General features: G+C 43.3%; 3 protein-coding genes across 4 annotated transcripts; 1 reads left to right on the top strand and 2 right to left on the bottom strand.

Moving 5' to 3' along the window:
* The first annotated feature begins 136 nt into the window (after positions 1–136).
* Positions 137–14085, top strand: LOC128442927 (ninjurin-1). 2 transcript variants are annotated; one of them, XM_053425553.1, is made up of 4 exons: positions 137–178; positions 4821–5058; positions 7321–7482; positions 13547–14085. In XM_053425553.1, the coding sequence occupies exons 1-3, from the start codon at positions 137–139 to the stop codon at positions 7461–7463; spliced, it is 423 nt and encodes a 140-aa protein (XP_053281528.1). In that variant the 3' UTR covers positions 7464–7482; positions 13547–14085. The 2 variants fall into 2 exon arrangements, 1 of the variants encoding a protein (XP_053281528.1); XR_008338920.1 differs by lacking the exons at positions 137–178; positions 4821–5058; positions 13547–14085 and adding an exon at positions 5354–5568 and having other exon boundaries at positions 7321–7447.
* LOC128442926 (caspase recruitment domain-containing protein 19) lies at positions 9713–15492 on the bottom strand. The gene is made up of 6 exons (XM_053425551.1): positions 15394–15492; positions 13890–14035; positions 13444–13600; positions 12471–12539; positions 10886–10951; positions 9713–10253 (listed from the first exon to the last, which is right to left on the bottom strand). The coding sequence occupies exons 1-6, from the start codon at positions 15398–15400 to the stop codon at positions 10135–10137; spliced, it is 564 nt and encodes a 187-aa protein (XP_053281526.1). The 5' UTR covers positions 15401–15492; the 3' UTR covers positions 9713–10134.
* Positions 15493–16785: 1293 nt separating this feature from the next.
* Positions 16786–22554, bottom strand: LOC128442939 (sushi domain-containing protein 3). The gene is made up of 5 exons (XM_053425587.1): positions 21597–22554; positions 19298–19492; positions 18209–18356; positions 17821–17985; positions 16786–17726 (listed from the first exon to the last, which is right to left on the bottom strand). Exons 1-5 carry the CDS (start codon positions 21679–21681, stop codon positions 17402–17404), a joined length of 918 nt encoding a protein of 305 aa, XP_053281562.1. The 5' UTR covers positions 21682–22554; the 3' UTR covers positions 16786–17401.
* Positions 22555–24240: the final 1686 nt, after the last annotated feature.

The following is a 24240-nucleotide window of genomic DNA, read 5'->3' as shown; positions in this document are numbered from 1 at the left end:
CATCTGCTATGTTAAGTAGGCTCTGTAGCTGCAGGTCTTCTCTTCCCCAACAACGTGATCCAGTCAGCAGATCAGTTACCCAGAGCTGCAGCCTGCAGGAGAGAGGTGAGGTGCAGTATCGTGCTTGTATAGGAAAATGATGAACAGCAGCAGCAGGAGCAGGAGAAGTGGGACTGAGGTAAGATACCTAAGACCTTTTTTATTTCAATAAGGAAAGGAAAATACTGAATTGAGCCACGCTTTTCCGTGTGCAAGACGGAATTTGGTGTGTTCAGTTGAGGGGTGCTCAACTTACAGCTGCACGAAACCAAAGACACATTAGCAGGGAAGCTGTGATGCAATATTTCTCAGGTTTCTCTTTCTTGCCTTCTTACAAGTGATTGTTAATTGGAGTCGAAAAATAGTGTGGAAACATGATCCAAAAAGAGCCAAACAAGTGCATGGACATGGAAGCAAAGAGCATTTGGTTAATGAAGTTGAATTTAAAGCATCAGTAAAGCTGCATTGCTGTATTTTAATGTAAGGCGAGACAACGTTTGCTGAATGCTGAATATATTGCATGTAAACACAGAATCAAGTAAATACAGGAAAACATTCAAACAGATAGATCATGTCTGTTGCAGGCATGTTGGGTCAGATGGCAGCAGTCTGGTTCAGATGAGCCTTCAAGCACTGTTGGCACCTGACTGACCTTATAAATAATGTATAACCTCCTTTGTTTCCATTTCACTGGCCAAAATACACACACAAAACACATGCACACACAAATACATACACGCACACTGAGTTTACTTTTACATAATGTCATCCCACTGCGTGCCACAACGAGGCTGAACCAGGACACTGCATGTTTATTGTGTTATTTTATGTGGTGATTGAAGTTGCCATTTGACAAGTAATTGCAATGTATGTTAGTTCGGCGCTGCATCCGGTTTTACAATGTGTTGCCTACATAGTCATTGTCCATTTAATTTCAGATGGATGAGAGAGAGAGAGAGAGAGAGAGAGAGAGAGAGAGAGAGAGAGAGAGAGAGAGAGAGAGAGACCTTGGTTGTTAGATACTTCCATGTGACCGTCAGATACAGAATGTAGTACCCTTACGCTCAATAAAATGAGCAATGGTCTCATTTGCAATGTGTCTCCCATCAGGGTGAGTCAATAAGAGTGGAATCAATCCACAGTTGTTGTTTTGCTAGGTGCAGATCTTATATGCAGACTCTCCACTTTAATACCGGCGCCTGTGTAACACTGAAATCTAAGAACAATCAGATTTTGTGTCAGATTTCAGCGCAGCACATTCTTGAACCTTTTCCCTTTTTTTTGTGTCGCTGTTCACTTGGTTTTCTCTGAGTGCCATGAAAGGATAGAGTAGGATCTGAATCAGCCATGTTTGCTTTGCCTGTGTGTAAGGCTGTAAAACTAAAGGCCCTACAGAGAATCACGAAAATTAGATTTACAGTTGGGTCGATCCTCATCTGGAGGAGAGCCAGAGTTTGAGGTGAGAGAGAGGGGGGAAGGCCGCTGATAGGACATGATGGATGGAAATCAAGGAAGTGCTGATGTATAAGAAGAAGAAAAAAAAAGCAAACAGTCATACAGTTACAGATGTGAGTTCATTTGCCTTTTCATCCTGCTGCTGAACAGTAGTCAATCGACTAAATAATAAATGCTGAGTCTCACCATTAAGTGGTGTCTTGTATTGTTGCTGCAAAGCGCTCTCCACAGGTCAGATACAGAGCTTAGCCTTTCAAAGCAGCAGTCTCAGTGGCTGACATGCAGGTATGTAGCTTAACAGCATCAGTCGGTGTGACGATGTGGGAAAAGGGGAGACGGTTAGGATTAGGTGTGCGAGTTGAACGAGTTCATTTCTTGGGCCTGGAAGTCTGCCAGATCTTTGAGTTGGTCTTTGATTAGAAAACGCAAATCAGTTTTTACGGTTCAGTTAGGTTCACGGCTTTGGGTTCAATGTCTGGATATTTGGACGTTACAGCCTTTCCAATTGCACTGCAGCTCTCTCTTGCGCAGACATAAAGGTAGCTGTTTATGATGGGGGCGCAGTTTTATCCAATCATGAGAGAAATGGAAGCGGGAGGCGGTGGTGGGTGTTAAGGATCAGTCTTTCATTTGTTTTTAAAGCATAGCATTAATTGGCACGACTGATCTTTCTGTGCTTTACCTGCAGTTCCCTGCACTTAAAAATACAGATCAGGTGAATTTAAATGTGGTTTCCTGAGGTGGCTTTTGGGCCTTGGTGGAGGTATACACTCCACTGAGTGCCCTTCTAGTTGTTACAATAATAATATTGATCATATCCTAGGGTCAATTATCTAGTAATGATTTATCATCTACTATTTAAAAATATACATTATTCATTTATGAAATATTTATCTTAAATATGTTTAAGTTTAAATAAATTATTTGACTGATTTGATTCCTTTCTAACTCACATTCTCATTTTCTCTGAATTATAATCTAAGCGCATAGAAAGAAGGATATGTGAGGTATATTATTGCTGTGACGCATAACTGAGAGTTAATACAAATTCAAACAACTTTTCTCTGTCAGCCCTCCCTCCTCTCTTCCTCCTCGACCCCTCCTCCCCCGTTCTCTCTCCTCTGTGTGTCCCCAGAGTCTGTTTCAGACAAGGAATGCAGTGTGAATTATTCATCACAAAAATAAGCAATGAAATCCAGGACCAGCAGACCTTTCATTTTAGATCCCGCAAAAATAACAAAAGATCCAGTGTGTAGAATGTTTTTTTTTCACACCATGTAACAGTGTTTCATACCACAGCTGATATTTTTCTGTTATCTTTCCTCTGCTCTGAGTTATTGTCCTATGTCATCACCCATATGATATGAGTAGACAGCAGGATTAATCCTGACAAAAAGCTTGGACTCTGTATCTCAGCCTGGTGTGTACACAGGACAAGAATCATATATACACTGCGTGAAAAAAAGTTCACGATGTTTGTTGGGTGAAATTTGGAGCTAATTCATGTGCTGTGCTTCTAGACGTCCTGACTGCACGTTTCCAACCTGTGATCTCACAACAAGCATTATCTCACTGTGGTCTGTTGACTCTGGGATAAAGGGCTTTCTTTGAAAAAGCTTGTGTTGGAGAGCAGAATGGCTGACCCTGACACGTCATGACAGTGTGCCATTTGTGGCGTTTGGCACAAATCACAGTCACAAGGGCACTGCGCTACTGTACGTGGCTCTTTCCCAAGGAATGTGTCGAAACATGCTCGGAGGATCCGTTAAATATGATTTGTAATGAGCCATGGGGCATCGTGGCTCTGATAGTAGAGGATTTAGAGATGTAGAGACATTTGAAAAGTATTCTGCGTGTGGTCAGGATGTCTCTGCAGTGTTCCCCTGAAGCTATGCCAAATTATAAAATCTAAACTAATAGGTCAGTTGCTGGATGAAGGATTTGGCCAGCAACACATGCAACCCCACGTGCTTAAAAGCAATTGCTTATCAAAAGAATTAAACACGTCCTGTCCAGTGGTTATCACGGGAGTGAGAAAAAAATCTCATCAAAAATAATGACTTTAGAGTGCAAGTTCTTCTCCAACCATTACAACCACAGGGATGGTACGGCTTGTACTTTCCTCTCATACATCAAGTTAACTCTGCCAGCTGATAGTTGAGAATCGGCTGAAGACTTTGAAATTCAGCTGTAGCCTACCCTGTGGCAAATTAGAGGGTGCAGCTCTTCTTGTCTCTCTTCTTGTCTCCATCCCCAGAGTAGAGGAAAGACAGTTCCCACCAGCTCTGTGGTTAGGTGTTCTTCTGACAAACTACACTTTCAGCAGCTGCAGGGCTCTGTTGTGAGAAAAAAAACGAGGAGGCTTTAGAGTCGAGGAACAGACTGTGAGCGCTGCTGATTATTTCATGTTTGCAGAGGGTGAATAGGATTTTGGCCTTGATGTGACAGAAGCTGCAGCGAGGTAGCAAGGTCCAAGCGGATGTTTGTGCATCATCAGTGCTTCATTTCAAAAGAGAAGAAAAGGTGATTCTATATTAATAAACACGCCATTTATAAAGAGTATTATTATTTTTTAATTCCCTTCAGTTATTACCAGTTGTGTCATAGAGAGGATGCAGCCACAATCATTCTCCTCTATTTGAAGTCCCTGCTTCATAGTTTATGTAATATAATAATATACATGCATCCATCCATTAGCTATACTATTTATCTTTGGAGGGTGGCAGGGGGGCTGATACACAAATCATGTGATGTGGTTTATGTCGTTCACTGCTCGATATAGTAGTAATTCCAGTTTTAGTGGATTTTCATTTCAGAAAGCAAGATTAATGAGTCAACATTTTGTCAGTGCAGTGAGGGGGATATATGAGCGGGAAATAGTAAATAGTAAAAGTGCAGCTCACAGCGACACATGCTCAGAGCAGTGACTTGAAGCTGCAAAGAACAAGACAAAGTGCAGATGTGATTGTTTCAAATCATATCTCTGAACATGCTGACTTGGTCATGTTCCCCACCTTTTAATGGATCTGTTACCAGCGTGTCTCAATCTCTTTGCCGTACTAATGGCTCTGATTTCAAAGGTCAGTCGTCTGTAATAGCTGTTCGCTGCTCTAATTAGGTAAGAGCGATAGCCAGATCCTCGCCATCACTGCACAGGAAGCACAAAATTTAATGCTGGTGTCATCAACATGCTTCCTTGGTGCTCTACTGGGAGAACTCAGAGCACAGAGCTTCCCTCTCTGTTTATTTCGAGGCCTTCTTCTCGCGGGCGTTATCTCAGAGCCATTAACATTATCTCCATGTCAATTACTTTCCTCTTTCCCCAGGCCTCCCATGCAGATGCTGGGCCCGGCAGCCCGGCCCCACTCAACATGAACCACTACGCTAATAAGAAGAGTGCGGCTGAGAGCATGCTGGATGTGGCTCTGCTGATGGCAAACGCCTCCCAGCTGAAGGCCGTGCTGGAGCAGGGGCCGCGTCTTTCCTTCTTCACCCCCATCGTCACCCTAATCAGCATCTCCCTCTGCCTGCAGGTCACAGTCGGGGTCCTGCTTATCTTCATAGGTGAGAAATGACGCAGAGGCCGATCCCTTTTGTGAGTCCAGAGTTAGTCTTTGTTGTTCATATCTCTCAACACTCACCTGCTTTGCGTGTTTGATCGCCTCCTCCACCCATCCTGACATGCAGCAAGATTGAAGCCCACCACATATCACCTTTTGCCCCATGTGATGCATGTGATGCATGTCAAGTCCACTGGCTCCTTAACAAACAACCCATTACCAGCAGGTAGCCATGGAAACCAGGCCTGACACCAGGTCAGAGTTCTTATGTGTTTACAGCCGCTGGGAGTCAAGGGAAGGGGAGGTGATAATGTTTTCTCTCTCTCTCTGTTGTGGAGTGAGGAAACGTGTCAATAGTGCTTTGGAGTAAATGGAAACTCACAAAAAGAGATCACACATCCAGAGATGCAGCCCAAGGAAGTCTGCATTTAACAGCCACCACCGCGGTTTGGAACAACAGGTCCATTCCGATGGAAAGATGTTAGTGCAGTTCATTTTGTCTACTGAACAGCAGGTCAGTGAACTTTAACCAAGCCACACTGACTCATCTCAGCTCCAGCTGGCGGAGCAAATAGAAGAACTAGAATGGCAGTAAACAGGTTGTATTTATATAACGCTTTTTTAGTCTTGATGACCACAAGAACTTGTGTACAGTTTGCCATTCACACACACATTCATACAGTGCATGTATTAGCAACACTTTATTATTCTATGAGGTGAAATTCGGGGCTCAGCATCTTGCCCAAGGACACTTCGGCATGCAGATGGGGATTGGTGAACTCTAATTCTAATTTCCCTGTGTTTTGAAAGCTCACATGTCAGAGAGAATGCTGATCAGCATGTGAAAGTCATCACACATTTATAAACTCCTGCCCCCCCCCCCAACCACCTCCATTCACTAAATCCTCTGACTCCACTGTCCAATCCTCCATCAATCCACCCCCCTCCCACAATATCACATCTCGTTCTTGTTGCTCCTTCCATCTCTATTTCTTCATTTTCCTTGATTGGTCTGTACCCTGTCTGCTTCCCCTCCTCGTTCAGCCGCCCTCCTCCTTACTGTGGATCCAGCTCCGTCTAATGAAACCAGTGGTGCGTGATGTGAGTGGCCTACATACCACACCCATAACCCCCTCCCCGCCAAATCCACCCCAGCCCACCCCAGCCCACCCCAGCCAGGACACACACACACACACACCCAGGCGGGATCTTTACACCGTTTAACCTTACGTTATGTCCCACTAATACGTACATGCACGCACAAATAGCATGTGACTCAACAACACACACACACGCCCACACACACACACACACACACACACAAACCTTAAAATGTCATGATATACATTAATCATTATTTAAAGACCCATCCCTGTGATGATGAAGATGAAAACTTTAAGATATATGTAACAATCAATAAACACAACATGGAATAGATGTGTGTTTGTCATTGTGTGTGATTAAAGTGTTAAACAGCCCAAATGATATGAATCAGGAAACACAAGCTTCCCTTATCAGTTTCTCTCTTCCCTGTATTGTTCTTACTGTGTATTCTGAATCAGACATATTTCGAGTCGTAATAGAAAGAAAATACTCTGTAAGTGTTAATAGCAAAATGCAACTAATACAAAACGACAGACTTTATACCACAAATACACACAATGGTCAAATTATTTGTGCCATATTTAATATATCAAAAATAATTGTGTTTTTCTCACATTATCATATCAACTTATTTTCCTGCCTCAAACTACCGATGAGGTATTTTGAAATGAACTGAAAATGTTGACATCAATCATCTACTTTGTGCTGTATTATAATTAAATGTTAGTGTTTGGTAAATGTTCCCCAAAACGGCTATGGAGTTGTTCAAATCTAATATAACACTTGATAACAATAATGTTTAGGTTGCCAGGTTGTGGAAAATCCTCCTTCAGTAGCATCAGGGAGACTCTTCCATCGACTCTGCGCTCTAACATCCAGCTGATCAGCGAAACACTGACGCATATTACTCTTTTATCCTCGTGTGCTTTTGTCAAAATGAACATTTGATACCCTGCATTTTTGTGGAATCCATCGAGTAGAGGAGAACTCCCCGAACCTAGAATTAAGTATATATGGATTTATGGTTTGCAGTAAATCTGCGTGTCATAATGAGTTGGCTTGAGTCCCAGAAGGAGGTCGATTGGTGAGGTTTTATTAGAGTGTGTGTTTGTGTGTGTGTGTGTGTGTGTTGCTGAAGTTGGTGTCCTGGCTCTGTCCACAGTTCGATGGAATCTGAATGATGAAGGAAAGCATTGGAGGCTGGACACGATGGAAAACGTGGCCACGAGCCTGGTTTTTATCATCGTGGTGGTCAACATCTTCATCGCCGCCTTTGGAGTCAACCGGCCGAACAGCAAAGACTGACCCAAGGACTCGCACGCAGGTATGATGTCTCTTTTTGCTCTTCATATAGATTCTTTATTTTCACCCTCTGTCTCTGCTCCCCTCTCTCTATTCAAACAGGTTTTTCCCTATCTAGCCTTACTGTGCAGTTTGCTCCTATAGACTTCTGTGTAGTCAGCATGTTTTTGGACCTCTCTTCGCCTGACCTGACCCCTGCACTCCCCCTACCTGACCTACAAACACACTGACCTCTCCAGGCACGCAGCGAAATTTCCACCAGAAAACAACTAAAACGAAAAATCTTAGTCTTTGTCCTGCACTGATGCAGCTACAGAGAGAAAACAGAAAGCAAGAGGGAAACAGACCAAGTGTGACAAAGGGGTCTGGTGTGTGCACAACACAACATTTGTTCCAATAGTGGACAAACAGGAACGTGGAGGAAACAGGAGTCAGGTACACTGTCTCATTTGTTGCCCGGGAGTGACCCCCAAACACCGGCCAGACACAAACACACAACCACAGACACACACACACACACACGCTGACAGCAGACGAGGCTTCAATTTTTAATCGCACTGATGACGTGCGGACCTCGATGTCACCTTGCTTTTCCAGACAGCTCTGACCAGGAGGTTTCACGGGTCTGCTGAGCGCATGTATGCAGAGCAGGGTGTGACTCAAATCCCTGACCCACTTCTACAGCGTTAACCTGTCCAACACATCTGTCCTCCACCACAGGCGTCGGGCCTAACATTCAATTATAACAATGTTTGGTTGTGCCATGACTCCAGCTCTGCTACACAAGCCGAGCTGGAGTGGTTCTCTGCACCAACAGCAGCTGGTGAGTCAACGCAGCAACAGACCCCGGCAGAACTGCTTGTTAAAATGAAGCCTTAATTAGACTGCGTTTCAGCCATGTCACCGAAACCCCAATTAGAGCCGAGCAAATTCCCATTTTTTACACTTCAGCGGCTTTACACGAGAATAGGAGCGCCATCGGTTTCACATAATTACCTTTTCTGAAAAACCTTAAGAATATTCATGTGTCAAATGTATAATTTCATCAACGTGACTCTGACAAAGCTCCATGCAGATGACAAACCAGCGTCACCATCTCCATCCTTTCCCTCCTCCACAACTATCATTGGTAACCGTGGAAACAGACAGACAGAGCCAGATTGATGACACACACAGACACACACACACACACAGCCCCCCCTCCCCCCTAGAGCAGATCTTCAGACTGATATACAGTGCATACATAATGTATATCATCACGCTCCTATACTGGCTCCATCCCAGTCCTGAAGTTCAGCAGACCGACTCTGTGGGAGGTCGAACATCTGAGGGGGCAGATGATCAACTGGCAGCTTTAGGTCTCGTGAAGCCACATTATTAATAGTTCCACCTCATGGGGATGTGAATGCCAGTTTTCGAACTGAACAAACACCCCGGTGACACTTCCAGCCTCCCGTCAGCCCCTCCCCGTCTCTCCTCTCTCTGGCTCCCCTCTTTCATCATCTGTTGCTCGTCCCCTTTGCAGAGAAAAGACAGAGATGGAGAAGTGCTGCTCAGTGCCGCAGATCTCAGGAGATCAGACACCGGAGCCCTCCTCCAGAGCGGCACTTTACAATCCGTCTTAGATCTGCATATTTCCCTTCTGAATCGTTATTATGAGCTTGAAAGGGACTCGTGTACGTACGAAATGCCTCCACCCTGAATCTATTTCTCACGCTGTCAAGTAAGACAGCGTTGACTTGACTTATTCAATCAATTAGATTGTCATTATTAATTATTGATACCTGTCTGTTGCTAGCGTTTGTCATTGTTATAGCACACCACAACATTTCCCATCATCTTCATATCCCTCTTTGATGTACTGAATGAGGGAGCAGTGCCCTCTAGTGGGCTCTGGGTGCAGTTAATTTACTCTGATCAATGTTTCATCATCTTAAAATTGACAACACAAAAAAAAAATCGAAGTTTAGGAGCAAAGGAAACAGTGTCAGACACAACCCTCAAAAGATAATAACTGTAACAGCTGTTTTACCTTTTAAATACAATGTCATACAGTATGCTTGAAGCTAATAAAATGCATAGTTCTATGATTATCATTATATATCATGTCACACCACATTAAAAACTAGACTAGAATAGCAAGGTCCGACAGTCCCCTCTTGAAACCAACCACATTTAGATTCACATGGAGTCAAAAATATCAGTCCCCTTAAAAAGGAGATGGAGGAAATAAGACGCACTTCCAGGAGATGTCAAAAATAATTTGTGCTTTATTTTAGCAAAAGCTCAACACAGTTAAAAGATAGGAAAACGTCTCTTTATCACAATAGTAGAAGGCACAGCGAGTGGGTGAGCTGGTGAGAGCATATGTTGTGCATTTAAGAAAATGTAAGCACGAGTTAACATACATAACACAAACACACTCAAGTCTGTTAAAGCTGCAATAAGCCTTACTGTGTGTGTGTATAAAACTGCACCTGATTGAAGTCTCCCTCATCCAGCGTAAAAAAAAACACATCAGTAAGTACCTGTTTACTTGTATTTGTACTTGAATGTGTTTAGTTTCATTTAAACACTTTCCAGCTCTGAGAGTGTGTATGTGTTTAGCACACAAAGTGGAACATTTCCTTGCTCGCTCCTCTCATGGGAATCAGTTCAAGGCACCTTAACGTCCTCATTTTCTCTGCTTTCCAACCTCAGCATAGGTAATTAAAACCTCTTTAGCACCTTTACTCGCTAGTCTTGCTGCAGAGCAGTGAAGGAACGGACCGGTGCGTCTCAGTGTCTCACCGTCTGTGGAGAAATGTGGACATGGTGGTTTAGACACAGAGGAACCCAAACAGACTGGGGAAGTTCTACATATGATCTAGTGTACAAAAACAACATTACTTTATAATTCTTGTTATTCGATAATAATTTGCCCTGTGATAAATAACCAGGACTTCATCGTTCTCTGGGTCTGAACATTTTCCAGACTTTGCCCTATGAAGAATGCATATCCGAGTCAGACTAGTTCACAACAACAGGAACGCTTCTGGAGTGTGTAGCTGAGGGTTGGCGTCCTGAGTAGAACATGTGGGAGTCACATGTTCACAGCACGTTGACACCGACATCATCCTCTTATCACCAAAAGATCTGATTTCTCATTGTCTTCTACCTGTATGGCTCCTCTCTTTTTCAGCCTGATATATTTCTATTCTTCTCGCTACAAACACCATCACCACACCCAGCCGCTCGCTGTGAGTTTACCACACAGTTCCTGCTGTTTTCTCACATGGCCTCACTCAGACACCTTTTTTAATAAAGCACCGACCTGTCTGGAACAACTGACTCAGACATTTGCATTCTCACATAAAGGCCCCCTGGAAAAATGTCAGACTACTGTTCAGAGTTCAGTGCACGCCTGAAAGTAGCCAATGACTCACCTCCATAATAGTAGAGTATCGCGATACCAGCTACTAAACTGAAACAGCTCAGGAAGAACATCGGCCCTGCAGAGGGAGAGAGGAGAGATGACGTTCTCATCCGTGATAAATAAAACCTGGATGAGTGAGTGGACATGATAATGGGTCAGTGTCCATCTCCATACATGTTATGAACTAGTGTATGGCAGCACAGAGTCAGTGTCTCACTACAAGACTGATGACCCATTTCCCTGCTGATGCACCTCTGACCCAGTGGATGTGCCCCTCACTGTTCAAAGGAATTCAGCTGTTTTGAACGGAAGGGGTGGGTGGGTGTGTGTGTGTGGGGGGACTGCTACACATGAGTTTAACTGACCCACAAAGCCAGAGCCCTGAATGTAATGGGTTGATGAATGAATGGGAGCCCACACTCTGAATCGAGGGGTTAAAAGGTTCAACAGACAACCGCGTCTGCTGAAGAACAAAGCTTATAGGGCTTAAGGTGCTTATGTGAGGATCAGAGAGGGGTACAGAGCCACCCTGACACACACACACACACGCACGCACACACACAGCCAAATGAAACATGTGGAAGTGGAGTCAAGAGACAGGGGAAGCTTATTTCGGGCCATTGACAATAAATGATTTGTTATGTTGCACTGCACTGACCACTATTTCAGGAAGTATAACTTTTTTTTGGGGGGGGGAGGTGGGGGGGGGGGGGGAATTCCTCCCTACTTTCGGCAGATGTTTTAGTTCACACTAAAATACGGTTTCATTTTTGTTTGACTGCTGTAAACTCCAGTACCAAGGAGGGGATGTTTTCACCTCTGTCCTTTTGTTGGTTGGTTCACACAAACAACTGAAAGGATTTCAGCGAAACTCAGTGGAAGGATGTCAGGGAGAAACCCATTCAAGTTTTGTGCAGATCCAGATCAGGGGGTTGATGCAGGATTTTATTTCATTTTCATGTTCTGTGTCGTGAGATGGATCATTTTTCACCATTTTCACCATTTTCCCAGAGAATAATTCATTGGTCTTGATGAAAAAACTAAAATCCTACACCTTTAGGGGACTTGACACACTGAGTGTGTGAAATTTGTTTCAGCTTGATTGGATTTAAGGGGACTGTTGGGCCTTGGCAGAGTAATGCCCTCTGCTGAGTGTCTTTATAATAACTTTAGTTATAATCCCTTTTCACACACAACCGCATGCAGTTCTGAGCAGGGACATTGAGAGACATTGAGTGATGAATGCCAACAGTAATGTATTTATGAGCTCTGGAATCAAATCATATATAGATCATTCAGGTCTATATCAAACAGTCAAGGATATTGAGGAAAGAATAATGTGCATTTTGTGGTTTCTTGGATTAACAAGATACAGTAGAGAGGGGGCCACTAGGTTTCTGTTGGCAGCCTCATTTCTATATGATGACAACATAAACTATACAAAATCTAATGTTGAATGATGGATTACCCTAAAATATATATATATAAAAAGAATTTGATTAAAGAATAGAATTACTGTTAAGTATACCAGTATGTTTTAAGTAAACTGCAAATACCTAGATTTAAACTGTAAACATGCAGATTATTGGATTTACCTCTATCATTGAGCACAAATCGCTCGGGGTGGATCACTACACTGTTCGTCCACTTTGGATCTGAGATCTCTGGAACAAAAAAAGAAAATGTTTAATCTGTAAACATCAGACTAAAAATAAATCACAGCATGTGGTGAGTTGGATCATCTGGTGACCAACAGTTCAGGCAGCGCATCAACTTCTCTCCTCTTAAGGAGGATAAACCTACATTTGGCCAGAGAGGGCCATCACACAGCAGGGGGTCCACTGTTATAGAACACCGGGGGAATGTGCTTGTGGGATTTAGTGTCTCACGTGACGAGACAGAATAAGGAGGAGGTAATGCATTTATGGATAAATGCACTTAGGGCTGGGCAATGAAAGAATATCAATACTCACCGCAATATAATTTTCATCAAAAGCAATATCAAAAGTCCAATATTTATATATATATATAGCCATATAATTTATTGTGCTAGCCCAGTGAGGATGTGTAACTTATAACTAATTTAACTCCGATTTGTAAAGTCGTTAAAAACCCCGATGATGGATTCTTGTAATTACTAACTCTAAGCTCAGTGCAGTGGAATATGACTGTCCCACACACTTCATGTTCTACTTTCATTTACCCAGAATTACTTCTTGTCACTATAGTTACACTTCTGTCATTCTACCCCTCATTTAAATTGTCTCCACACTAAACTACTGGATGATATGTCTGCATTCAGGTTTAAAGCTTCCAAATTAAATAGATATTTTCACAGATTTTATTGTGGAGATATTTCTTTCCTCATTCAACTTGATTTCTTTAAGCCTGAGCACTTCAGCCTGGACGGAGACTGGACGAGTGTGTTTTTCTGCACTGAAGTTCATTCAGATATGAGTCTGCAAGGGCTCATCTTTTGAAAAGAGCACCTCTCTTGAAAATCCACAGAAGAGGAGGAGGAGGAGGAGGAGGAAGATGAAGAGGGCGGCGGCCTTCTCAGTGTTTTACCTTTTTGTCTGACTCTGCTGGGCAGGCTGGAGTAGACGTCCTCAGCGTGAATGTGAAGTCCTCTGTAGAACTCATGACATGTGTCCTCTCCCTTCCCATACAGGTGCTTCAGCAGGTCTGCTAACCGAACCTTGGTGGGTACGCTCAGGTTCCTGAACTGCAGAGAAACACATGCTGAATCAAGTCACTGCTCATGTTTCTGTTCCAAGTCAAAACTATATGTAGATACCTCCACCAAGGCCCTGAAATCAGCACCAATTAAATCAACGATATCAGTCACCTTAAATACCTGATTTATTAGTTTTTCATCAAGATCCATGAGTGAATCTCTGGGGAAATGGTGAAAATGTGAGTAACTGCTAAGAGATACAAATTCCTGGATTCTCCCCAACCAATTCCAGTGTAAGGACATGCTGACTTTGAAAACATTGAATATGTGTACCGACCCTGCGGGCTTCTTTGTCACTGAGTATCTGGGGGTAGATTCTGTTCAGCTGCAGCACGAGTGTGTCAACAAGTTCAGTGTCCATCCTCAGATCTGAGCACAGGAACTGGGCATCTCTCTGAAGCTGCTCAAGGTAGAAGTCCCTGTCTGGTCAAGGAAGATTTAAATGACAACGTTTAATAAAGAGAGACAAGCAGGAGACAGTGTCAACTTTATCCCTAATAACTTTGAACCTGTTCTAATCAGAGGTCTGCAGATTTTATCTCTGATCATAAGTCCTTTCTTTGTAAGCTGGGATTGGCGTCGGCTCCGCTCTGAAAATAAGTTACTAAGAGGTTTATTCTCGCTTTGGGAAGGTGAATACACTTCCTGCAAAATCCTCCGTTTGGCCACTTTCACTTGAATAGATTAATGCTAATGTGAAAATCAAGTGTCAATACTGATTGAGTAACAAGTCTTTTGAGTTACAGTTTGCATGAGCACCAAAAAGATGGTACAATGTAAAGGGACTTTCTTTATTGTAATGTCTCCCTAATTCCTTTAATATATGATGTAAAGCACTTAATTTGTTGGTCATTTTTTGAGGCTCCATTTTGTACAAATGTTTTAAAAATACAGTCCTCGATTTCAAGATGGTTCCTATCAGCAATACCTGATCCAACATTTTCCTAGATCTCCAAGATACCTGAGCCATTAGCAATATACAAGGAGGCAGTATGATAACAAAGTTGACATTTATCCTCCAGTTAAATTTGAATCTATTTAGTTTCTTTCATGCTTGGTTGCTCCTCACCCAAAACACAACAACAGGATAAGTTGGACATTATGTAATGTGTAGTTTCCCAAACACTTGTTCCACTGTCGCTTTAATTGTAGTTCTTTAGGAATAAAATAATAATAAAGCTGATCTTTAACTATATGTCCCAACAGTCCCCTTATGAAACTATACATTTAAATTCACTAGAGACAGATTTTTATTCTGCACCAAACTATACTCACTCTATAAATATCAATCCCCTTAACATGTCAGATTTTTCACAAATCAAGATCAGTGACTTATTCTGGGAGAAATCTGGAAGAATGCTGAATGATGACATCTCACAATGTTACAGAAAGTGAAACACACACTGATCCAGATCAGCTTCTTCCTTATTGGATCATGACCCAGCCCTCCAAACTATTACACTGAAACCTGTTGAGTGGTCTTGGTGTTATCCTACAATCAATAAAAAGAAAAGAAAAGAAAAACAAACAAATAAACAAATCCAAAATGGTTATATTCAATATTTTAAGTCTTGTAGTTGGACTAATGGTGTGAAGCAGCCCCCCCCCCGCCCCCATACACTGCTTTATATGAAGAACAAATCAATATGCATCATTAATTATTGCTACAACTAAAGTAAAAAATTTGAATATTACGCAACAGGTGGCGCGCACACACTCTGACTGTGGCCGAGCGCGTAATCGCTTCACAACAGGACTAATACACATCTTCATTCACAAACCTGTCATACTGACACACAGCCGACGTGCGGGACTGGTCCTCACCCACCAGCAGCCGCAGCCTCCCCTGCTGTGAGACTTCCTGTTGTCCCCGGTGTGACGGTCCCTGCTGCCCGCTGACATCAGCGCGTTGGACCGCTGCACCGCCCCGCGCCGCCCGGTGCCACATGACCGACCTCAGGGCCACATGATGGCGATTATCAGGCCGCAGACAGTGACCGAGAGACTGAGCTGGAGATTATCAGGAGCAGCACGACACGAGCTCCGCGGACCAGACACTGTCACTTACCTTTCATTTCAATCCATTCTGCCATAATAATAATAATGATGATAAGTAGAGGGCATTCCTTAACATCTGGAAAAAGAAGTAATGCAATGACAACTTAATGAAGTTATCTCCAATGTCAAATCAATTCAAGTTCTTCGACACTAAAACAAAAAGATTCATAGGACAAACTCAAGATCTGAATGTGACTGACAGATAAGTACATTTATCTTTTACCAGAATGTCAATAACCATTATTATGTATTATTTATTATTAGAGAGAAATGTTACATCATCAATCTTTTGTCTATTTATGTTATTTTTATCTTGTTTTAATTTACTGCTGCCGATTTCAACAAACAAATTTCGTTGTTTGCCTACAATGACAATAAAGTATTCATATGTCTGTCTGTCCATCTATCTCTCTATCTATCTCTCTATCTATCTCTCTATCTATCTCTTTATCTATCTATCTATCTATCTATCTATCTATCTATCTATCTATCTATCTATCTATCCATCCATTCATCCATATGCCAGATTGTTTTCATTGAGATCCATGAGTTATTCTATGAGTAATTAGAGAAAACGATGTAAAGAAAGTGAAAAACAGTTCCTGGATCAGCACCAACATGTTATGGGTTCTTCCCTCACTCATATCACATCCTCTCACCAAGTTTCTTGGAAATGCATCAGGTTGTTTTTGTGTAATCCTGCTATTAAAGGGAAAACATAACTTATTTATTATAATAACAATGGAGGTGGAGACACTTAAATCATCATCATCACATGCTGCCTCTGTCTTTTCCATTTCCCTTTAAATCCCCGTGTTAAACGTCAACGTGAGGTGTTGGGCCACAAGAAGGGCAGAAAGGGCAGCTTTCGCTTCAGTGACCTTTGACCCTTTTAAAGTCTGTGAAACTACAACTTCTTTTTTTCCAACATACATTCCCTATAACCCCGGTGGAGCTCTGCCAAATAACGTCAATCCAAAATCAACCACAAGCGTTGAGAGGAGCTGAGATCTTGTGACTGTGAAGGTCCCACAGCCCATGACCCACATCAGTCTGCATCAACCTCTTCACTCACTCACTCTGTGCTCTGTGTGGAAGCATCTGCATTCGTCACGTTTGTTTCCACGTATTTATTCACATTTTCCTCCAATTTGCCATCAACCTGTACATCGATACACAGACCAGTGGAAACCAGTGCATTGCATCAAGTCGACTTGTGAGTTTGCATCCGTGCCTCATCAGAAGAAACACGACTGCTCTCTTCACATTGCAACAGATTGTCTTTAATTGATTGACATTCCTTGAGAAAATTATATTTACAAACAGTGTCCAGTGCCTTCCAGCTGCTCTCCTCCTGCAGGGAAAAGGGAATTTTACTGCCCTGACATTTGTTTTTCAGAGAACCTCCTCACCCGCTTTCATCGTGTTGTGAACTATACGTCCCCATAAACACCTCAATCGCAAACCTCAAGAAAATCCCTGGAGCTTCTAATTACAGAGCGTGTCGTCCAACAAGGCTGGTGTCCTGGAAGTGCACTGACCTCTCTTGGCCGGCAGAGGGCAGTGTGCCATTACAGTTTACAAAAGGCACGTTCGTCTGAGCCTGTAAAGCCATCACACTGTAGAAGTTCACACATAAATGTTGAGTTACCACTTCCAATAGTCCTCATTGATAACACTGATGTACATATTTGGTCATTAAGCGACATTCACCTCCTGTGCAACATGTCCTCACACTGATATAATCCTTATGGAGAATTCTTTGGCAGGGTTTAAATTCCTCGTGTTGCTCTCCTCTGCAGGTGCAGAGCTGCTTTCCTGTCTCCCGTACTGCCACACCACACCAGGCCCCGCCGCTGAGGTCTGGACCACGCGTGGGCTTGCAGTTTGAAAGGAGGAAGCAGGAGGTCCAGGGTACTGGGGTGGACCGGAGATCTGCAAAGATTCTGGATCCCGTGGTAAAAGAGGCCGGTCGTAGCCGTGCCCGGGCAGAGCAGCGAGCGGAGCAGTGGGATCATATGTGGCGACGAGTCCATAGCTGTATTCCTGATGACATCTGTGGAGGGAAAGACAGGAGGATGTTTCTTAAGTGATTCTGCTCGTCTGGATATCATCAGAGACGTCTTACCCCCCTCCATCCCATGTCTCACCTGCAGGCCTGCATGTTGTCACACCCGGCCGGGTTGTGGGAGTCCCACAGAGAGAGTGCCTTCTCCTGGGAGTTGTTGTTGTTGTTCCTGCCTTTGTGGCTGTAGTGAGACCTGCTGTCCCCCTGGTGTTGAGTCGGCTCCTCCCATTGCCACGTTTCTGACTCACTGTTAAAAGAAATCTGTTTTAACCTCCCTGACAGTATTTCTAATGATGATTTACTTGACTTGGACTTGAGACATTGCATTTAATTTACTGCATAAATAAACGAAGAGGCATAAGTAGGATTTTCCATGAAGGAGTTTTACTTGTAATAGAGTACTTCTACACTTCAGTACTGGTACTTTTGAGATAACAAGCTGAGTCTATCCTCCATCCTCTCTCACTCACCTCTCCTGCTTTTTCCTTTTGTCCTCCTTCATGCAGTCGAGCAAGCAGCAGGTGATGAAGGCCATGGACATGAGGAGGATTATGGCCGAGCTCACAATGGACGCCAACACGGCCACACGGAAACCATGGCCCTCGTAGGGAGCCAGAGCTGGAGTGACAGAGAGGAAGGCGACTTTATTTCCGTGTATAAGAGACAGCTAGAATCAGCATGTTGCAAAACAGTGCCCTGGTTGCATGGTGGGAAGGAAAATGAAATATAGATTAAATTTGAGTTATTTCAGTTCCGAGCACCTTCCTCTCTCATAACAACTGGTTCTGATCCTGCTCTCTCTTTTCCCATCACAATAATAACAATGCACCTGCTTGAAATGAGTCCCCTCTACCTGCGTTAGAGTATTCTCCTAAAATGAGCTTTATCCCAGAGCAACAAATAATTTCTCTCTCAAATATGTTCTCACAAATAATTTATAGCATTAATTATTGACGACTACTTTAAGGGTCTTCCTGTAACATTGCCCAAAGCCACAATGCCTGTCAAATAATGTTTGATATATATTCAGAATGAGCCACTGCAGTTCTGCACAAGCATTTGGAACATTGAATCTCTCTCACACACTGAGTCGAAGCTCTATGACTCCATTGAATTACATTCAGTTCCACGCATGAGGCAAATGCGAACCTTAATCATAACCACGACTTGCCAAAAGCCTTATTTTAACCTAAAAATGTTGTTACCTTGACAATTGAATGATTTATTCTATGGGAAATTGCTTTTTGTGGCCATGTGAAAACAGATGTAGGTCCCCACAATGTTAAGTTATACTGGCTGTGGACCAGGAAGTAGAGCGGGTTCTCCCACTAAACAGAAGGTAAATCCCCAACTCCTGCAGTCCACATGCAAAACACCCAAATTTCCCCTGACAGTGTGTGATGGAAGAAGCAGAGCATAGTTTCGCTTTGAACGTGTGTGTGAATGGGTGAATGTTGCTTGTACTGTCGACTACTCTCAGTGGTTGATTTGTTTGATAGCCTTAGATTAAAGAATCCTATATTTTTGTGCTGTACTACCTCTGATTTGTTTCTACTTACGCGCACAGTAGTTCTCCCCGTCCCAGTGGGTGCTGTTGACGTCCATGACACACCTTAGCTCTCTCCCCACCAGTTTGTGTTTGGCCGGGCACTGCAGCGATATGACTGTGCCCACATTGGTGCCATTGCCCTGGATGATCTTCTGGGTTCCCAGGGCAGGCAGTGGCATGAGTGTGCACTGGGCCTGGGCCTGACCTATAATGAAAAGCTGATGGTCAGTTGGGAATAAATCAGACTGTGTGTGCATCAAAATACTGGTTGAACTCATGTAGCACAACAATTGAAGGTGAAGGATATGAACAACAACAAAGCATGGAGCCGTGCAGATGCGATTGAGAGTGTAATGGGACAATTCTTCCATCAGCGCTGAACCCCTGTAGGGATGAACAACACTGCGTGACAAAACACGGCCCCCACCCACCTCCTCGTAACAACCCCGGCACTGTACTGCAAAGAATTCTAACACTATCTGAGCAGGATATGTGATAAATCGGTCAAGAAAACGCCTGTAAGGCTGGTTGGAAACACACGGGCCATCTGGAGTCACGCTAGACAACCGGTTATCATAGAGCACAACCCAGCGCTCAGCATATTCCAGGAGGGAAGGTCTCAGCAGTCTGGCACCGGGACTCTACAACACAAGCATCACTTCATCGTGACACAAGCTGTTGGAATGCAAATAAACATGATGACATCAATTCGGTGATTTCCAGCAGAACTGGGAAGGATAATGTGATCGGGTCCAGGAACAAAATCCAAACCAGCTTGTTTACATAGGGAAAGTTGCAGTTTTCCCTCTGAACTAAAGGAAGGAAGGAAACGTGAGAGGCCTCAGTTGTGTATCAACACAGTTCAACCACGCAACAGGTTCAGGGCTTCATGGATAGAGAGGAGGAATGGAACATAGACTGTATTTAAAGTTTGGCGACATGACAGCTCCCGAAAGTGAAGCCAGAGCATCTTAATCGGTGGTTGGCTACAGTATAGGTCATTAAAACCTGGCGTCGTGATTGGCAGCTGAGACAGACTCGTGATTGGTTGTTAGGCGATCGATCACTAAATTGCACAGACTCTGGCTCCAAATGCACAAGATGGTGGCAAATTTTTGGCTTAGTTTCGAGATCGTGGGAGCAAGTGGAAACATGTCATTTATCTTTATATGCAGTCTACGGAAAGGAAGAAAGGAAGGAAGGAAGGAAGGAAGGAAGGAAGGAAAGGTTGACTGAATGTAAAGATTGAAGACATAGCTTCCAAAAAAGAAAGAAAGCAAGAAAGACGTGCACATTTCCTTGTAAAGAACAACTGCAGCTTCTGTTGACACTAGGCCAAACTCAATAAGTCTCGTTTGGAATAAATCTGAAGGCCATTAGCATTAGCTCACCATATTCAAGTTTATGTAAGGCAAGGACGCACTCCATTAACGACAAGCACAGAGCATCACTTTTACATAACGTGTGTTGATGTGCGTGTGGCTGCGTTAAGTGTGTGTGCGTGTGAGATGCGTCCAGCTGTGCATGGAGCCAAGAGCCCCTTTCTCATTTCCTCTATGTTTTTCTCTTTTTGAATCATCCTGATCAGCCAGAAGCAGATATGTCCCCTAACCTGACTGCATTTCAAAACACATGCATACATGTTTGCAGGATGTGAAAATGTAATAATTGATCAAATGTATATGTCTCAGAAACCAGATCGCTAAAAGACATCTCATTCTATATTGACTGCAAAGTACACTCATTATTCTGCCTAAGACTTCATATATTTCAATTATATCACATTTAAATGTAACTTTTTTTTTTTAACACAAATTCAATGTAAAGGGTCACTCTTAGTTGAGTGTTTTCTATAATGTTAAGTTAGTGTGAATAAACGAAATAACTAGAGAATGATATGATTAAATAATGTTTAACTTATTCATAGATATATACATTGAACACACAATTTATTGGATATATTCAAACTAACTTGATATATTGAAACTATGTAATGAAGAAACGTGGACATTTAATATGTAATTGAAAGGCAATAATAATCTTTTTGAGTGTGTTATCGAGCTGCTGTCAAATTAATCAACGTCCCTAAATGAATATTGCACAAGAGCATTATAAGAGAAATACGAGTTTACTATTACACACTCACTAAAGGTTGTAATGCTCTTTTTGTTTGAATACGTGAATATTCAGCCAGGCCTAGGATTGTGTTATGAAACGGAATAAGTGCCAAGTGCCAAACCAACCATCCATCGCCTTACGCATAAACCTGAACTGGACCCCAGTATACATGTGTGTATTTCATGTCCTACCTGAGTTATTCTGGCGTCGACCTCCATCTCTGCGTGTTCCGTCGGTCCTGGACACATCTGCCACAGAAGCTGTAGCCGCCGACATCGCGCTGACAGACGGACAGACGCCCCCACACTCCGCGCTCCTCTGGCTGTGCTCCTCTGTGCCCGGCACTGGGTAAACAAGCCTGGATCCCGTTCGGCTGGTGTTTGTCTGTGTCAGAGTGTGTGTGAGTGTGTCTGTGTGATCCTGTGTGTGTGTCTGTGTGTGTGTTTTGTCTACCACCTCCCACAATCCCTCCTCACTTTCTCCCACGCCAGCTTTTCGGACTGCGCGCCTGCGGATGGAACGTGCGCTCGGGAGGACGCAGCCAGGCGAGGCGATCGACCGGGACCTTGTTGAGCGAAGCGACAATGACCGTGTGGATTAGCGCAGGTCAGGTCGAGCGGGATGTCAGAGCCGTGGACAGGACGAGCACCTCCAGCAGAAATAAGCTGCTGTCCGTGGGCAGGATGTGGCACCGCTGCTCGCTGAGCCTATCAGGACGTGGTGCCCCAATCAGCGCGGAAAAGACGCAGAACACACATTCAAAGTGTAGAGAGACTGTTTCTAAATGTCCTTCACTCGACTTGAAGACGAGTAAAGGAGAAGTGTGAGAAAGAGGAAGGCATCTGTGCGTATATGTGCCAAACCAACAGGTCAGGCAAATTGACTGTGTCACTCGTCTCTTTGTTTATTCTCACTTCTCCGTCTGGTGTCTGGCTGAGTCACTGTGAGGTAAGGGCCTGAGGTTAACACGCTAACAGGTGAAATGGATGAAATGAATCATGTCACGGTTCGTTTCACTTACAGACAATTCACTTTCACATTTACAAACTCAAGAACCAACTCTAACTCTACCATGAGTCACGGCCCTTTGTCCCTACCTCAGAATAAGAAATGGGAAAAAACATACAAACCACAGAGCAAACAGGGGAAATAAATAGAAACTGCACAACACACACAACACATATACTATTACCATCATAAGAAAAATATAATATAACATTAAATATAAAATATTGCAATATAGGTTGCCTAACCTAAGGTTGGCTTGCTTGGGGTGACACAAATCTCCTTTCTGGGATAATAAAGTTAACCTCGACCCCGCCCGGGTACATCATACAACACTAAACTCTACCCAGGTTTCAGTTTCCATGTTGCCTTCATGTGTAGGAGCAGCACCTTCCTCTTGTCTGAGCCGGGTGTCACCCTGAAGTCATTGTGGATTCTGGGCACGCACGCACAAGACTGTTTCTGCTGTGGGTGATAAGTGTCTCCAAAGGCTCAGCCCTGTTCACCTGAGCAAACCCACCTCAGACACCCGGGGAGCCTCTGTACAGACGGCCTCATCCCTCATGAATACATTAGCAGAGCTGATTAAAAGATGTGGGGACTGTGGGCAATTCTCAGGAGCAGACGTTCACAACTTGTCTCAAAATGAAGTGAGTTGTGTCCTCGGTGCTGTGGAGTGACACAGCGCTGCACTCTTATCTGGAGAACACGGATCGGGTCAGGAAGCGGACGTTTTGTGTTGCTGTTGTGTAAATGTTAATTATTCCCATTATGCTTGTTATCAGGCTGCAGGCATGAATCAAGTCTCCTGAACATTCTGGATTTACTGTAACTCTGGCTCAGGTTCAACTCCCAATGTCACACATTGCATTTGTCTGTACACAGAGATTCAGTCAAGAGATAAATAGATGAGTTTTAATTTAAAAAAAATATATAGCTGAAGTGTAAACAAAACGTACTCATGTCCCTTGAATGGTGAGTTTCCACAGTTGAGACCCATCTGATGCTTGTATGAATGAATTTGCTCATCACCTTCAGCGGAAGACGAGGAGGTGGAGGAGGAGGAGGAGGAAGACGGAGAAGGAGACAGGGGAGGAGGACACTTTGAGGAATGAGACCTCTTTAAGTGTTGGAGTTTTTCCTTTGATTTGGAGACGGTGGCCACAGCAACAGTTAATGTGTTCTGGCGTTGTCTCAGCAGATTGAGTTTGGACCCGCACAGCTTCACTCGGCTCAGGTGTGTTCGGTACTCTGTTCAATCCAATAGTCAACCTGCAGGCTCGCTGATGAAGCTGGAGACACTCAATCAGGTCCTTTACACTGTATTACACAGCAATTAAGCTCATATTGAGTGTTGGTGCACGATTTGGCATCATTAACAAAATACTGCATAATGTAGAAACTTGAAAAACTACAAGTCAGTAGAACTCAAACCTCAGTCAAGGCCCAAATGTCCCTTTGAACTCAATCAAGCTGCAAACACACGTATAGAAATCAGTCTCTGAAATATGTTTCATCAAGATTCATGAATTATTCCCAGAGAAATTTGTGAAAATGACAAAAATCACCCTTTGTTGTGATGTTAACAAAAGTAAAAGAAAAATTATCGGATCTGCACCAAAATGGAAATGCTCCTTCCCTGAACAATATCAAGTGTCCTGGTCGTCTGTCCAGTTCTCTTTGCGTAATCCTGTTAAGAATGAAACCAGTAAACCTACAAATGGACAGGGATGAAAACATAGCCTCCTTAGTAAAAAAGGCAGAAAAGGACAAAATGCACATCGAAAGATTAACTTTACTCGAAGGACACTTCCCCGCAGCTGTTCCTTT

Source organism: Pleuronectes platessa, chromosome 6, assembly GCF_947347685.1.
Source record: "Pleuronectes platessa chromosome 6, fPlePla1.1, whole genome shotgun sequence".
NCBI lineage: Eukaryota > Metazoa > Chordata > Actinopteri > Pleuronectiformes > Pleuronectidae > Pleuronectes > Pleuronectes platessa.
Note: the sequence above shows the minus strand (reverse complement) of the source record. Positions and strands in the feature narration are given on the sequence as shown.

Excerpts from the sequence above, each read along its gene's own strand:
- LOC128442927 (XM_053425553.1), top strand. The coding sequence starts at position 137 with ATGATGAACAGCAGCAGCAGGAGCAGGAGAAGTGGGACTGAG. Across the intron at positions 179-4,820 it reads GCAGGAGAAGTGGGACTGAG|GCCTCCCATGCAGATGCTGG; the intron begins GTAAGATACCTA and ends CTCTTTCCCCAG. Across the intron at positions 5,059-7,320 it reads GGTCCTGCTTATCTTCATAG|TTCGATGGAATCTGAATGAT; the intron begins GTGAGAAATGAC and ends CTCTGTCCACAG.
- LOC128442926 (XM_053425551.1), bottom strand. Across the intron at positions 13,601-13,889 it reads GTGACAAAGAAGCCCGCAGG|TTCAGGAACCTGAGCGTACC; the intron begins GTCGGTACACAT and ends GTTTCTCTGCAG. Across the intron at positions 10,952-12,470 it reads ATTTGTGCTCAATGATAGAG|GGCCGATGTTCTTCCTGAGC; the intron begins GTAAATCCAATA and ends CTCCCTCTGCAG.
- LOC128442939 (XM_053425587.1), bottom strand. The coding sequence starts at position 21,681 with ATGTCGGCGGCTACAGCTTCTGTGGCAGATGTGTCCAGGACCGACGGA. Across the intron at positions 19,493-21,596 it reads TCGACGCCAGAATAACTCAG|GTCAGGCCCAGGCCCAGTGC; the intron begins GTAGGACATGAA and ends TTTTCATTATAG. Across the intron at positions 17,986-18,208 it reads AAAAGGAAAAAGCAGGAGAG|TGAGTCAGAAACGTGGCAAT; the intron begins GTGAGTGAGAGA and ends TTCTTTTAACAG.